Source organism: Scyliorhinus torazame, chromosome 16 (genome assembly GCF_047496885.1).
Source record: "Scyliorhinus torazame isolate Kashiwa2021f chromosome 16, sScyTor2.1, whole genome shotgun sequence".
Taxonomy (NCBI): Eukaryota; Metazoa; Chordata; class Chondrichthyes; order Carcharhiniformes; family Scyliorhinidae; genus Scyliorhinus; species Scyliorhinus torazame.
In genome coordinates, this window is record NC_092722.1 from 152,807,189 (window position 1) to 152,822,198 (window position 15,010).

The following is a 15,010-nucleotide window of genomic DNA, read 5'->3' on the forward strand; positions in this document are numbered from 1 at the left end:
GCAAGTTATGTATTGAGCTGATAAAACTGAACTGAATGGACCTACTCCATAATAATATAAAAGAAACTTAATTGGCTAATGCGTGGGTATTGTGGGGTTACAGTTCACCGGATTATGAGCTTGTGGCATTGGCTGGAGTTGGAGTTTGGATGGGGAAGATTGAAAACTGTTATTGAAGATTGAGTTACTCCAAGCAGTAGGGTGTAACAAGTAGTTCTAAATGAGAAGTATAAGGCATTGTTCTAATGTCTGATAATTAAAAAAACTTTTGTAATAAAATGAAAAATTAATTAATTTATGCCCAACAAATAGCCTGGGCTATTTTATGGAAATAGTCTCAAATGAACAAGCGTTCACAAGCTTCAGGGCATTTATACTGGCAAATGTAGCAGCCCCTCTTTGATGTAGGTAGGAAGGAGGTATTACAATCACAAGTGTCTAGACAGAAATTAGTAGCCAGATGTTCCTTCATGTGGAGGCCATTTAGGGGGATTGAAAAAGGCCTGTGTCTGGCGTAAGTGCCCCATTATTTAGTTGTTTTTATATTGGTGTCAATGGGCTGCTTTTTTTTTGTGTGTGGCTGGTTTTCGAAACATTGATCCAGTGCACCATCGGTAGTTCCAGTATAAACTGGTCATATTTGCTTAAACAAAAACAAATGTCCAGCGAGACTCAATTTTGGGAAAAAAGGTCAGCTTGGTCACTATTTGCTGTGAGGGTTTGAGGAAGAGAGCACTGTCTTAACAGTCTAAAATCTGTGACCATTTTGGAACTGTCCCGGTCTTGTTTTTTCACGAGTACGACAGAAAGGTCCACAAAATCAGGCTTGATACCCATAGCAGCTTGGTGTTGTGTCATTATACGAGTACATGTCTCCATTCCTGGCTGCCTCTCATGGCTTCTCCTCGGTGCGTGTGCAGTTTCCAAATATTTTAATTGGGCTTCTCTCAGGTTTTGAAGATTTGGCTGAGGAAGCAAGATAAACTAATGCTTGGGAATAAAATAGACACTATAGAGCACCAAAAGAAAACTTCACATTTCTGCATGTCTCTTTCTCGCTTCCTCCCATCGCTCATGGATAAACAAAGCCGATTACATACTTTAAAAAAAGTTATTTCTTGATACTTTCCTGTCTCTGCATCGTAAGGTGTTCTGACTCTGATATGGAAAGCAACCAGACAGGATAGTTTTGATCAAATAAATGGAGCTCCCCTTCCTGCATTATTGATTTTATTCCGTAATATTGACAAATCAAAGAATTATGTTGGCAGGAACTCATTGTAAGTACAGTCCCGAGCTCAACTGCAGTATCCTGTCTCGATATGTTTTCAACAAATATAAATAGCTGTTGCATACACAAATAACGGAAAGTGCAAAGGTTTTCCTCTTATGGGCAATGAAAGAATAAAGGTTTCTTGGGTCAAATGAAATGTAAATGAGTGTGAAACCCATCAGTCTATGAATTCATACAGAAATCCATTGAGAGGTGTCTACAGCATCAACGAGACATTTCCATTTTGCTGTGCTTTCTATCTCGAGACTGGTGAATGAGTGCTAAAATCTCATTGTCCTGGATTGGGCCAGAATTCATTAAACTCATTACCACTTAAGGCTTCTAGCAGCTGTCAGAGAGAGAGAGATGGATAGAGGCAGAGTTTCATCTGGGTTGAATTTAAACAGAGGTGCCAGAGTTGACAGTACATCGCTCAAATGCACCACCTAGCCTGACTGTAGAACAAACAGTGTTGTTTGTAAAGACTCAGTCATCATTGAGTAATTTAAAACAGACAACAGATTCTCTTGTAAAGGATATTTTTCAAATGACTCCAATAAAATCCCTGAGTTTGCTAAGCTCAGAGCATTTATGAGATATTTATTTATAAGAATGTGTGAAGTGCCATTAAGAGATTCTCGAACATGACCTACTGAGAGAACACCCACTGCATATCGGGGATATGAGAATTGTTATGTAATTACCAGGTCTCAAGATTATTATCTTGTGCCTAAAATAAAACATTTAAACTCAAACGACCCTTATCTCCTCAAGTACTAATTACTTCTTTATCGAAAATTACTTGCAAATGCTCTGGTTCTGCAGTTTTTAAAACCTTTGTCTTTCTTGGCCAGATTTTATGTCTTATCATTGTGTAATGTACTGAATGGAGGGAATCTTTCAATTAGCAATAAGAATGAGGGCAACATCTAGCCTTTGTACTGAATGAACACAAGGAAATTGGACTCCCAGTACAATTTATCGCTTTATCAGTTGTAAACCTGCAATGAATTCTCCAATAAGTCCACTGTTGACGTGTGTTGTGTAGGAACACTCAGAAGCCAGCTTATTAATGAGATGCTCAACCAACATAGAAGCCTTTCTAATGGCATTGCAGCGTGCCGATTGATTGAAAAGCATAGAGCTGTATTGTTCAACTTGCTTACAGCTTATTTATTTTTCGTCCTTCCCTATTGGGGAAAAGGCTGCAGCAGCACTTCTGTATTTTGCACAGAATTCCGTTTGTACATAAAGCATCTATTTCTTATCAGGGCTATGATAATATCGTTCTTTTACCCAAGTCGAGCCATCTCGCAGCTAATGCCTTAAATGCCTGATTTCACTGGGTTTGCTTTGCGACTTTGCCCAGGTCAAAGTTCACAGTGGTCAGGAGTTATTGGTGATGGGTTAAAATTCACTATATTCAGGAATCGCTGGTCAAGGGAAGGAGGGCTGTCTGCTGCAGAGCAAGGCCAGCTCTGGCAGGGGCCCTACTGGGTTGCCTTGTAATTTTGACCAGTGAATGGTGGCTTCTCCGGGGATGTGGAGATTTGAGCAAGATGTTATTGCTTCATTGCATGAGATGATGCAAGCTGAATCTGGCTTGAATCGTGGATCCACCTGTCCTGCAACAAGAGATGGCTGCTTTGCAGGCAATAGATAATGGCTGGAATTCTCTGGCTGTTGGATTCTCTTTTCCCGCTGGCAGCGCACCCCTGCCCATGGGTTTCCCGGCGGTGTTGGGTGGTGACAATGGAAAATCCATTGACAAGCGGCGGGAGGATGTACACCCGTAGCCGGCGAACGAAGCGCAGTCGAGAAACATGCGGCTGGGGGAGAGCGGAGAGTCCAGCCCAATGTTAGTAACGTCCGTAGGGAAGACCTCCGGCAAACCGAACTGGAGCGTCCGTCATGAAAGCTCCCGCTGTTGATGCCATAGTGTTGTGCAGAGGCATGGGGGGATGGCACTAAGCCAGGATGCTTGCTGGAGAGCCTGTGCAGACACGATTGACCAAATATCTCCCCCTGCACTGTAGCAATTGTGTGAAATGCACAGTACAAGGTATGTGAAGATTGACTTAGGGGTGCTTGGAAATGCATTCAGCAAAGCCACGAAAGAGAAATTCTGAGATCTCAGAGAACGAGCAGTGGTGTCTGGTCATAGAGACCCTATTGCTGCTATTGGAGCTCAGCCTCCTAAACTGGAATGTATACAGAAGCATAAGAATGGATGGAAAACTCTGAAGCAGAACAAGCCTCAAAGTAAATGACTGCAGAAATACTCAAAAACCCGTGGGGTGTAACTGGAATAGGACACTGGCTCCGTGTACACATCCAAGAGCATCTTGGTCAGTAACTCAAGGTACATTTTTTTCCCAGAAAGATTGCACAATATTTATTGATCAGTCTAAGTAAAAACATTGTTGAACAAGTTAACATTTTTTTGTAATTTGCATTTTCTCCCACTGAGTAAATAAACTTAATGTCCATACTAACATCATTGTTTCTAAATAATTTTTTTTTAATGTATGTTTTTTTATTGGGTTTTTGAACAAAGTATATTTACAGTTTTGTACACTGAATAAAATGTATATATAGAAGATAAGAAAACGAAACTGGTAGGAAAAAAACTGGTAGGATATTGTGCACTAGTTCAACAGCAACTCTGTACAGTTAGCAATATTTTTAACACATATGTAGGCACCTGTTTGAGGGGAGGGGGAACTGGGGAGGTGCATATACATTTGGGTGCCGGAAAAACAATTACATTAGTTATGTCCAATACAGAGAGGGCAATACGAGCATGGATCTGGTGTTGGTGTTGCTACTTGCTTCTCCCGGACGGTGTTCGCTGCCGTTGTCGTCTCACGTTCATCACCTCTTCAGCTATTCGTCCCGGCTTTCGCCCGTGCTTCCCTTGCTCTCTGTTCCTGTGTTTGCCAAGTTTATTATCTTGTGCTCTCCTTCCGGCTATCATCCCTTTGCCCCCCCCCCCCCACTCTCTGGTTCCCCTCTATTGTTCCCTGTCTCCTCCCTCTCCCCTCTTCCCACCCCTCCCCCATCCTCTCTCCCCTTCTCCTGTGGTTCGCCTTTCTTTTCTCTTAGTTTTAGCTGTCCCCCCACCCCCGGTCCATCCCTCCCTCTCACACCTTAGCTACTTTCCCCTGATTCTTGGCTACCTGGCTATTCTTCTGTTTATTCGTTGGCCACAAACAGGTCCCGGAACAGTCGGGGGAATGGCTCCCACGTTCTGTGGAAGCCGTCATCCGACCCTCGGATGGCGAATTTGATTTTCTCCATTTGGAGAGATTCTGAGAGTCGGACAGCCAGTCTGCAGCTTTGGGTGGAGGAGGTGGTGGAAGCAGGGACGATAGTGACATTTAAGGGGCATCTTGACAAATGCATGAATAGGATGGGAATAGAGAGATACGGACCCAGGAAGTGTAGAAGATTGTAGTTTAGTCGGGCAGCATGGTCGGCACGGGCTTGGAGGGCTGAAGGACCTGTTCCTGTGCTGTACTTTGCTTTGTTCTTGTTCTTTGTTTGTTGACCGCCAGCCAACCAGGATTCTACGGCGGGCGATCAGAGAGGCAAAGGCAAGGGCTTCCGCCCTCCTCCCCAGGAATAGATCTGGCTGGTCTGAAACCCCGAAGACCGCCACTTTTGGGCATGGCTCTACCCTCACCCCCACCATTTTGGACATTGCCTCGAAGAAGGGTGTCCAGTACTCCGCAAGTCTGGGGCAAGACCAGAACATGTGGGTGTGGTTGGCCGGGCCTCCTTGGCACCGTTCACATCTATCCTCCATCTCCGGGAAGCACCTACTCATACGGGTTCTTGTTAAGTGGGCTCTATGTACCACTTTTAGTTGCGTCAGGTTGAGCTTTGCTCACGTGGAGGTGGAGTTGACCCTATGCAGTGCTTCGCTGGAGAATCCCCACCCTATTTCAATCCCCAGGTCTTCCTCCCATTTCTTTCTTGAACTCAAGGTACATAACCGACAGAACCGCAAGAAGATCCTCAGAAGATTTTGCAAATTGTCCACATTTAAAGCTTGCTCATACCCTCCCAACCTAATAATAGGTTATCTCTCAGAACAGGTGGTCAAAACTTTTATTTTCATAAGGCACAAGCACACAGCATGGATCCTTTATTGGGTGATATAGAGTGTTTAAATCAATATTCTCCTTGTTTTGAATGCATTTGGAACTGTGGATAATAATTAGGGTTCACCTAATCTCTCCCAAAGCTCAAGGTTGGTGAAATGTAAGACTTGAAAAAAATGAGTAGTAAATAAAAGCCCAATTGAGCTGAGATGTTTGTGTTTTGTGAACCACATTTATGAAGCTCCATGTTTGTCGGGGCCCTTAGGTCCGTGCATACATTACACTGTTGAGTAGTTCCATTTGCTTACTTTGGTATTTTTCTTCAAATATGATGCTACGTGTGTAGTGTATAGTGAGTGGGCACATAGTATACACACGTGTGTGCGCACCCTCACTTTTCCACACAATGTCATCAGACGCAGGCAGAGAACCCTTGATTATTAGTGGATTGCCTTTGCTGTTCCATTGTGCTATCTACAATAATCTAAAAGGCCTCTTTTGTGATGCAAGCTTTGGTGGATGCCCTTGCTGACTCAATGAGCGGACACGTTTTCTCAACATTTTCAATGTTGAATTAGTGCACCATGCACTATTTATACCAGCTGTATTCCTGTCACTTAATGAGTGACTCAGTATTGTTACTACATGTTGCAACACCCCCAAGAAAGCAGTGATTAAAATTGTGTGCTAGCAAAAAAAAGGGCGAGAAGGACTTACAAGGCTGAGAGGGAATTAAAAGCTTTGGCTGTAAAGAAAAATTGTCTAATAATTTAGGGGGGGCGGGGGTTACGCAAGGTTGATGATTCATTGATGTTATGTCAGAAGTGTGCTGGCTTTAAATCATGACCGTCTTTATTAAAGTATCCTAAGGGAGCATTGCTTTGGTGTTCTCAAAGTCAGCGGCAAATTCCTTTACATGCCGTAAGAGATACATCATTATCCCCCACAGTAAAATATTTCACAGCAATCAACTTCCTGCCCTTCAAATAAACACAACTAAGAAAACGTTGAGATACATAATTGAAAACCATGGACACATATGAACGGGAGAAAATGGCAGCAAATCCTGTAATTACTTTTTGAACACATTGCCATTAGACCAGGCTGAGGGAAGAGACTTTAACTGCCTTTCTCTTTGGACTTGAATCCTGGAATCTGTAAACCAGCTCCTGGCCTGGGGGTTCCCAACTATATCTGCGATTTAAAGTGCTGTTTTAAGAACAAAACTTGGCAGAAGACTGACATAATTCAAATACATTGAACCAAAAATTGAAAATGAGCATGCAAACATAACGAATTAGGAGCAGGAGTATCCCCCCCCCCCCCCCCCCCCCCCCCGGCCGCCTGCTCCGCCATTCAATAAGATCGCGGCCAGTAACTGCAGCAAAGAAACTTGGTTCTATGCATTTCTCCATCCACTTCAGCACTGTAATATTTGGCATTAAAAGAAGTTAAGCAATTAATGACTAAAAGAGGATTACTGTCCTCTTCTGAAAGCACTTGGACAGGATAGCCTCTTTAATTGTTCCAGCAGTTAAGTGGAAGGCCTTTAATTTTTTAAAACTTAATACATCTCCCCTGACACACATCTATATTCTGAACTATCAGGAAGCCTATTTCCTCGAGCATGTTAATGAATACTTTAAAGTAAAAGTAAAGTCATCATAGGTCCTAGATGACCATAGGCTGCTTTCACCTTTGAGGGGTAGTGGTTTAACCTGAAGATCACCACACCACAGGCGAGGGGCAAGGTTGAGAAGGCAGGCCTGCATGAATATTTAATATATATATGTTAAATGCCCAGTCCAAGTTAAATGTTCCAGTCCAAGTTCTGTGCCATGATTCAGTATGTCCTCTCATTTCCCTGGCTGATTTTGCAGTTTGATAGTATAGAATAGTGTGTTAACAATTCTTCAATTTTCTGGGGTGTTAGAACATAGGAATTAGGAGCAGAAGTAGGCAGTTCAGCCCCTTCAAATCTGCCAGTCAATCAGATCATGGCTGATCTCTTCTTGGTCTCAAAATTACCTTTCACCTGTTTTTCAAAATCAGAAATATATCTATCTCCTTCTTGAAGCCATTTAATGACTCAGATTCCACTGCACTATGGGGCAGTGAGATTCCACACATTCACCATCCTCTGCGAGAAGTAGTTCCTCCTCATCTCAGCTCTAATTGTAACATTTGGAATTGAAATATTTCCTTTGGCTATGTTATGATATATAGCTGTTCATGCACTACAGCGTTACAATAGCATATAATGATCCAATAAGTTATTACAGTAAACTAGCTTTGGCTTATTAAATATGGTTGTCTGATTAAGTAATTAGACTGACAGCATTTATTTCCAATGTTTATCTGGTCTTTTCATACATTGCGATCTGCAAGTAACTTAGAACAAAGAAGGTTATGAAGGTATCAGACAAAGGTATTCAAAATTAGAAGATGTTTTGGTGAGGGAGAAAGGATTTCCACTGGTTAATGTGCTGGAATAAAATTAGATAGATTACCTGGCAACGACATAAGCACAAAAATGACAATGGCACACGCTGACAACCCTGCAAAGTCCTCCTTACTAACATCTGGGGTTTGTGCCAAAATTAGGAGAGCTATTCAAGAGACTAGTCAACTAATAGCCTGACATAATCATATTCACTAAATCACACCTGAGGGCCAATGTCCAAGGTACCACCATTAATATCCCTGGGTATGTCCTGTGCACTGACAGGACAGACCCAGCAGAGCTCATGGCATCAATCATTGCTGGGTAATGAAATCTCCGTTGCTTACTACATACCTCTCTCCCTCCCTCCCTCAGCTGAGAAATCCATACTGGCATACTGGGCAGCACGGTAGCACACGTGGATAGCACTGTGGCTTCACAGCGCCAGGGTCCCAGGTTCGATTCCCCACTGGGTCATTATCTGTGTGGAGTCTGCACGTTCTCCCAGTGTCTGCGTGGGTTTCCTCCGGGAGCTCCGGTTTCCCCCCCCACAGTCCAAAGACGTGCAGGTTAGGTGGATTGGCCATGATAAATTGCCCTTCGTGACCAAAAAGGTTAGGAGGGGTTGTTGGGTTACAGGGATAGGGTGGAGGTGAGGGCTTAAGTGGGTCGGTGCAGACTCGATGGGCCGAATGGCCGCCTTCTGCACTGTATGTTCTACGTACATTCTACGTTCTCCATGTTGAAGAGATCGGAAGAAGTATTGAGGGTGGAAAAGGCACAGAATGTAGGCTGGGTGGGGGGTTTGGTATCTTGGTGACAACATTATCAATCAAACTGGTTGAATCCTGAAGGACACTTCTGCCAGACTGAACCTGTGGCAGGTGGTGAGGGAAAAACCTACTGTTGAGCTTACCAATCCCCTGTCACAGATGCTGTCCATGGCCACCGCACAGGCTTTGTGAAAGCATTCCATCTTCACACTCCAGATACTCTCCATCATGTTGTGTGGCACTAAATAGATTCAGAACAGATCTAGCAGCTTGAAACAGGGAATCCATAAGGCACTGTGGGCCATCAGCAGCAACAGAATTATATTGACTCACAATCTGTGAACTAATGGTCTGGTATTTGGCTCACTCTGTCATTACTGTCAATCCAGTTGAATGCAGGAGGGCAGGGAGCAGAACCATGCATTCATAAAATGAATTGTCAATCTGATGCAGCTATAACACAGAGCTACTTGTATGTCAAACTGCAAAAGCAGCATACGATAGAGGACCTAAGTGATCCTACAATCAATGAATCATATCAAAGCTCTGCCATCCTACCACATCCAGTTTTGAATAGTGTTGGACAATGAAACAACTAACTGGAGGAGGAGGCTCCACAAATATCCCCGTCCTCAATGATAGGGGAAGCCCAGCCCTTCAGTGCAAAAGAGAAGGAATTTGTAACTATCTGCAGGCCGAAGTGCTAAATGGATGATCTACCTTGGCCTCTTCCTGAGGTCCCCTGCATCACAGATGCCAGTCCTCATTCATTTCAATCCACTCCAAATGCAACGGCGGAAGGCTATGACATTCCTGCGGTACTATTGAAGACTTGTGCCCCAGAACTAGCCATGCCTCTAGACAAGCTGTTCCAGCACTGGCATCGACCAGTAGAAAATTGCTGAACTGTGTCTGGTCCACAAGAACCAGACAAATCCAATCTGGCCAATTATACCTCTTTCAGCCTGCTCTCAATCACCAGCTAATTGATGGCATGCGGCATAGCTGTGCTATCATGCAGCACTTACACAGCAATAACCTGCTCAGTTTGACCACTCAGCTCCTGACCTCAATACAGACTTGGTTCAAGCATGGATAAAGGAGCTGAACTCAGGACGTTTGGTGAGAGTGTCCTTGAAATCAGAGCAGAGTTTGACTGAATGTGGCATCAAGAAACCCTGGTAAAATTGATATCAATGGGAATCGGGGAAACTCCACTTGTTGGAGTCGTACCTAGCCGAAAGGAAGGTGGTTGTGCTTATTGGAGGCCAATCGGCTCAGTCCCTGGACATCATTGCACATGTGTATCTGGGTAGTTTGTCATCTTCAGCTGTTTCATCAATTACCTTTTCTCCATCATAAAATCAGAAATGGGACTGATAGCTGATGATTGCACAATGCTCAGCGCCATTTTCAACTAATCGGTGATTGAAGCAGTTCATGTCCAAATGCAGCAAGACCTGGACAACATTCAGGCTTAGGCTCATGTGTGGTGGGATTGTTACTTGCCACTTAAGAGCCAGGCAGTGACCATCTCTGACAAGAGAGCATCTAAATATCGCCCTTGACATTTAATGGCATTTCCATTGCCGAATCCCCCAATATTAACATCCCTGGGGTTACCATTGGCCAGAAACTGAACAATACTCAAGAAGCTTGACACCATCCAGGACATATGAACACAGGAGTAAGCCATTTAGCCCCGTGAGCCTGCTCTGTAATTCAACTCGATGGCCAGTCATCTACCTCAATGCTATTTTCCTGTGCTTTCCCCGTATCCCTTGATGCCATTAGTGTCTTGAACATACTCAATAACTGAGCTTTCACAGCCCTATGTGTTGGAGAATTTCAAAGATTCACTATGTTCTGACTGAAGAAATTCCTCTTGATTGAAGTTCTAAATGGCTTACCTATTATTCTGAGATTATGTTCCGTGGTTCTTGATGTCCCAACCAGGGAAAACATCCTCAGCTGGATTCTCCATCGGCAGGATCCTCTGTTTGACTGGCAGTGCACTCATGCCCGCAGATTTCCTGACAGCGTGCCCACAATGGGAAACCCCATTGGCCAGCTGCCGAACAGAGGATCCTGCTGCCAGTGGGGACGCACTGCACCAGAAAACTGGTGAGGCGGGAAGGAGAATCCCGCCCCCCTATCTAACAAAGCAACCCACTTGATCAACACTTCATACATCAGCTTAAATATTCACTCCCTCAACCACCAGTGTACAATGGCAGCAGTGTGCAACATCTACAAGAGCTCCTTCTCCAACACCTTCTCAACCACCTTGAAGGACAAGAGCAGCAGATGCATGGGAACATCACCTCCTGCACGTTCCCTGTCAAACCACACACCACCCTGTCTTGGAACTATATCACTGTTCCTTCTCTGTCACTGGGTCAAAATCCTAGACCTCGCTTCCAAACAGAACTGCGGGTGTATGTATGCCACGGGGACTGCAACGCTTCAAGAAGGCAGCTCACCACCACCTTCTGAAGGGCAACTAGGAATGGGAAATAAATGCTGCCCTAGCCAGCGACGCCCACATCCTGTAAATGAATTTAAAAAACACGGGCTGCAGTAGTTCAAGAAGGCAGCTCACCACCACCGTCTCCTAGGCAGTTAGGGATAGGCAATAAATGTTGGACAGGCCAGCGGTGCTCTCATCCAATAAAAGAGTTTTAAAAAACAAGGTTTCCTGGAGGCATAAATTGAAGCTCATCACCAAAACTAAAGGCAGTGGTTAAAATAATTCCTTTCACACACACTAAATTAGGACAGGAAATATCCTACTAGAAACGGTGGTCTAAGAAGAATTCACAATTGCTATTAAAAAGGAAGTAGACAAACATTTGGAAAATGAAAAAGCCTGGGTAACTACAAAGTAGAAAATCCTTTTGAGATCGAGCAAAGGTACAACGGCCTAGATCTGTGTTGTAAAATTCTTTGTACCTTTAAATTGGCAAATGGGTGGCAATGCTGATTTGATCTTACTAAATGCATTCATCAAATTATTTAAATCTATTCTCACTGCTTTTCTTACTGAGCATACCATTTAAAAAAAACCTACTTTCTCTGAATGTATAATCTTCTGAAAGTTGAAAATAGTGTTATCATTTTCAGCAGTCTTTCGTCGTTTATTAATGCAGGAATTTGCAAAAGCAGGGTCAGTGATCCAGTAATGACACGATTATCACCAGAAGTATTTACAACAATTATTTTGTGTGCACTTCAAAGTAGATAAAATCCAGTAGAAAACGCTGTGAAAGCCAGATTGTAAAACATGCAATACTGCGAGCAACCCAACCCCTAACATGGTGAGATCCTGGAGCATGTTGTTTCAGTATGGGGGCAACAGTTTTTTTTGACCAGAAATAGTTTATTTTTGTTCTGGTATTTTAAATTAAGGAAAATTGAAGCCATGTGTTAGGCGATTGTGTTCAGCATTGCCACTTCGACTCCCTCCAGTGACCCCCTCAGTGACCAGTATGTTGATTATTGCTAATTGCAGTGTTTGCCATACACCAACACACTTTTAAAATTTTTCTTTAAAAGTCCAATTCTTTTATCATTCGAGTGTTCTCAAATAATGGCAGTAACCTAGTTTGCGAATATTGCAAATTGGACAGATTTCTTGTGATGGGTTTGTGTTGCTACTGTGGGTGATCACTGTCATAGATAGGGTCTGAGGCTGAGTGACTCTGGAGTTGCTATTTTACAAAAGTCGACATCAACACTTCTGAGAATAGCGGATGAAATGAATGATGATAAATACTTGTGGCTGATCATCCAAAGACCAGCTCTAATTTGGGTGAGCTTGTTTTAGCTTAACCTTTGTCCTCACAAGACCATCACAGCAATAGTATCTATCTGTTGTGTGGGCTCCTTGAACAGTAGATTTAATCAACATATGAGCTCCATACTCGAGCAAAGAAGGTTATTGCTTGACTGCATTAGTTAAAGGACCCATATGTACTTTGATTGGTCTGAGCTCAGATTATACAATTGGTGTAGTGATAGGAAGATGCAATGATACGTTGTGGTGTGTAACGCAGCTTAATTGAGTCTGAATTCTACTCCTGTAACGTGTCAGTGCATTACTTGAATAGTTAATAAATGCATCACAAGGGAGGTATACATGGGATTTAGTTACATGTTTACCTCTAGCTTTGCATCAAAATCAATATAGGTTTTAACCCATTACCCTTTACCCCCACTGCAATGGTGGAGGATTGGCTGAGAGTACAGAGGGCAGACTGGTTTCTTGGGCATCTACTTGAGCTTATTAATGAAGGTCTCGCATGGACATCTAATGATTATGGTAGCAGAAAAGGTCACAAGTGATGAGGAAGGCTTCCGACCTTGATTTGGCCAGTTTTCTAGCTGAAAATTATTGTAGTCTTGCCTTTGTCCATATGAGGCGCAAGGCTTTGTTGCACAGTGAATAGATTGGTTAACCTTTAAATGACTAGAAATGCTCCACATAGTCATTTTCCCACTAATTGTTTTATTGTATAAGCTAGAGAGAAATGACCACTGTGCTGTTTAGAACACAAGAACATTTCACATTCAGGATGGTGTTTAGTGATAGAATAAAACGGTGAAAAGATGTTTGACCTAAGTTATGCTTTGTGTGCATTTGTAACTGTGAGTACTATTTTTGTGGGATATTGGGATGTCCAAGCAAAAACATGATATGGTGAAACATTCTGATTGTTCTTGTTATTTTTCACCATCATAATGCAAGTTTTATTATAAATGTTTGTGTAGTTCCAGTTTCACTGACTATTCTGTCTTCGAATTTCTTTTCAGGATTTGGATTAGAGTTATGCACTTGAACTCCTGTGGATTCAGCTAAATTGTGAACACCTCAAACCCTGTTTGCTTGTTATACTGAAAGGAATTCATTAATTAGCATCGCTGATGTCTCTGATGGACAAGCACAAAGTGAAGCGGCAACGATTGGATCGAATTTGTGAAGGTAAGCAGATTGGACAGTCATTTCGTCTTTAGCAAGTGATAATTGGCGAATCCTGAGAACATGAGATCATCTGATAAACAGGCCTGGCAGTTTTTCTAAATTTTAGGTAGAAGAACGATTTAAAACTAGATTAGATCCTATGTTGTATTTGCTTTAACCATAATAGCACTGTCGGGTTGCTCAATGATAGTCATAAAGTTTTGGATTTAGGCTTCACTCCAGAGACATGAGTATATAAACTCGGCTGACACCTCAGTGTCGTATTGAATGAGTTTGGCATTAATGGGGATACTATTCTTTCAATGTTGCATTCTGGTATGTATTCAGACAAACATAAAACATTACCAGCACTATTTGTAGAAAGCAGGAGAGTTCTCCGGGTGCCCTGGCCAACATTCCTCCCTCGATCAGCAGGACCAAAACACATTAACCTATTGTTTGTGAACATTGGCTGTCGTGTGCACAGCAACGCGTGTTATAATGCAAAATAAGTTGGCTGCAAAATAAGGTTTCCGACATTCTGAGCATCGAAAAGGTGCCGTATAAATACAATTTATTTTAGCGCTGCATTGTAAATGAGGTGATAACAATGCCCTATTAACATAATACAGTCACCTCAACCTCGACACGAAGCTCATTTCTGGTTTGCACGGACCTTTCCAAACCCCACACTGCAGAAAGTCTATAGCCACAGTATTAGTTATTGGGAGCAGCAATGTAGACAGACGGTGGGTGCAGGAAAACAGGCAGATAAATTGGGGAGTAAGATGAGTAAAATAGACACCTAATATACAGACCCTGAATTTTCCTTTCCAAATGAGTGGAAAGGAAAATGGGTGGGGCAAATAATGGGTGTAGCGTACAATGGGGCAGCTGACCTGACCCAGCTTGTTTTACATCCCTATTGACGTTGCGAGAAAGTTTACCCCTTTTGTTGGCTCAGTCACAGTAATCAACACATCCGCAAGAGATCACTGGGTAGAACAGAGGGCAAAGTTGACCATTTCTAGTAATAGATGCAATATTAACAGGACCATCTGTTGTGGACAGATCTCTGAGTTAACAAGTGAAAACTTTGGCGTCTTCATTCTTTGTAGAATAAAAATAGATTTTACAATTTCAGTGAACAGTATTTCGTAGCTGCATAAACCTGTCTATGAAATTCTCTATATGCTTTGAACATTATTTGGTTATAACAGAGGACTCTTAGACCTGCAGTAGGTATTCTACTTCTATCGATTGAAGCTATGGGAATGAATAAGCACAAATGTCCTGTAGAAGCTGGACATACAGATTTATCCATATAGTTTGGGTCAACTATTTCAATATTATGTTAAGTAACTTGAGCTAATTCCATGAGTCTACACGTTCTCGATTATTATGCTAGAAGGTGGTTCAATTGTGATATAGCAAACAAAAATCAGCTGGATCTGG

At 42.6% G+C, this 15,010-nt stretch overlaps 1 protein-coding gene across 3 annotated transcripts in view; it reads left to right on the plus strand.

The window, feature by feature from the left end:
• The window catches only part of ctbp2a (C-terminal binding protein 2a), a 433,668-nt gene that overhangs the window by 162,975 nt on the left and 255,683 nt on the right, over window positions 1–15,010 (plus strand). For all 3 annotated transcript variants that reach the window (XM_072479240.1, XM_072479239.1, XM_072479241.1), the window contains one exon: window positions 13,408–13,576. In XM_072479240.1, the coding sequence (XP_072335341.1) occupies window positions 13,519–13,576 (58 nt within the window). In that variant the 5' untranslated portion in view covers window positions 13,408–13,518. The remainder of the gene's footprint in view (window positions 1–13,407; window positions 13,577–15,010) is intronic.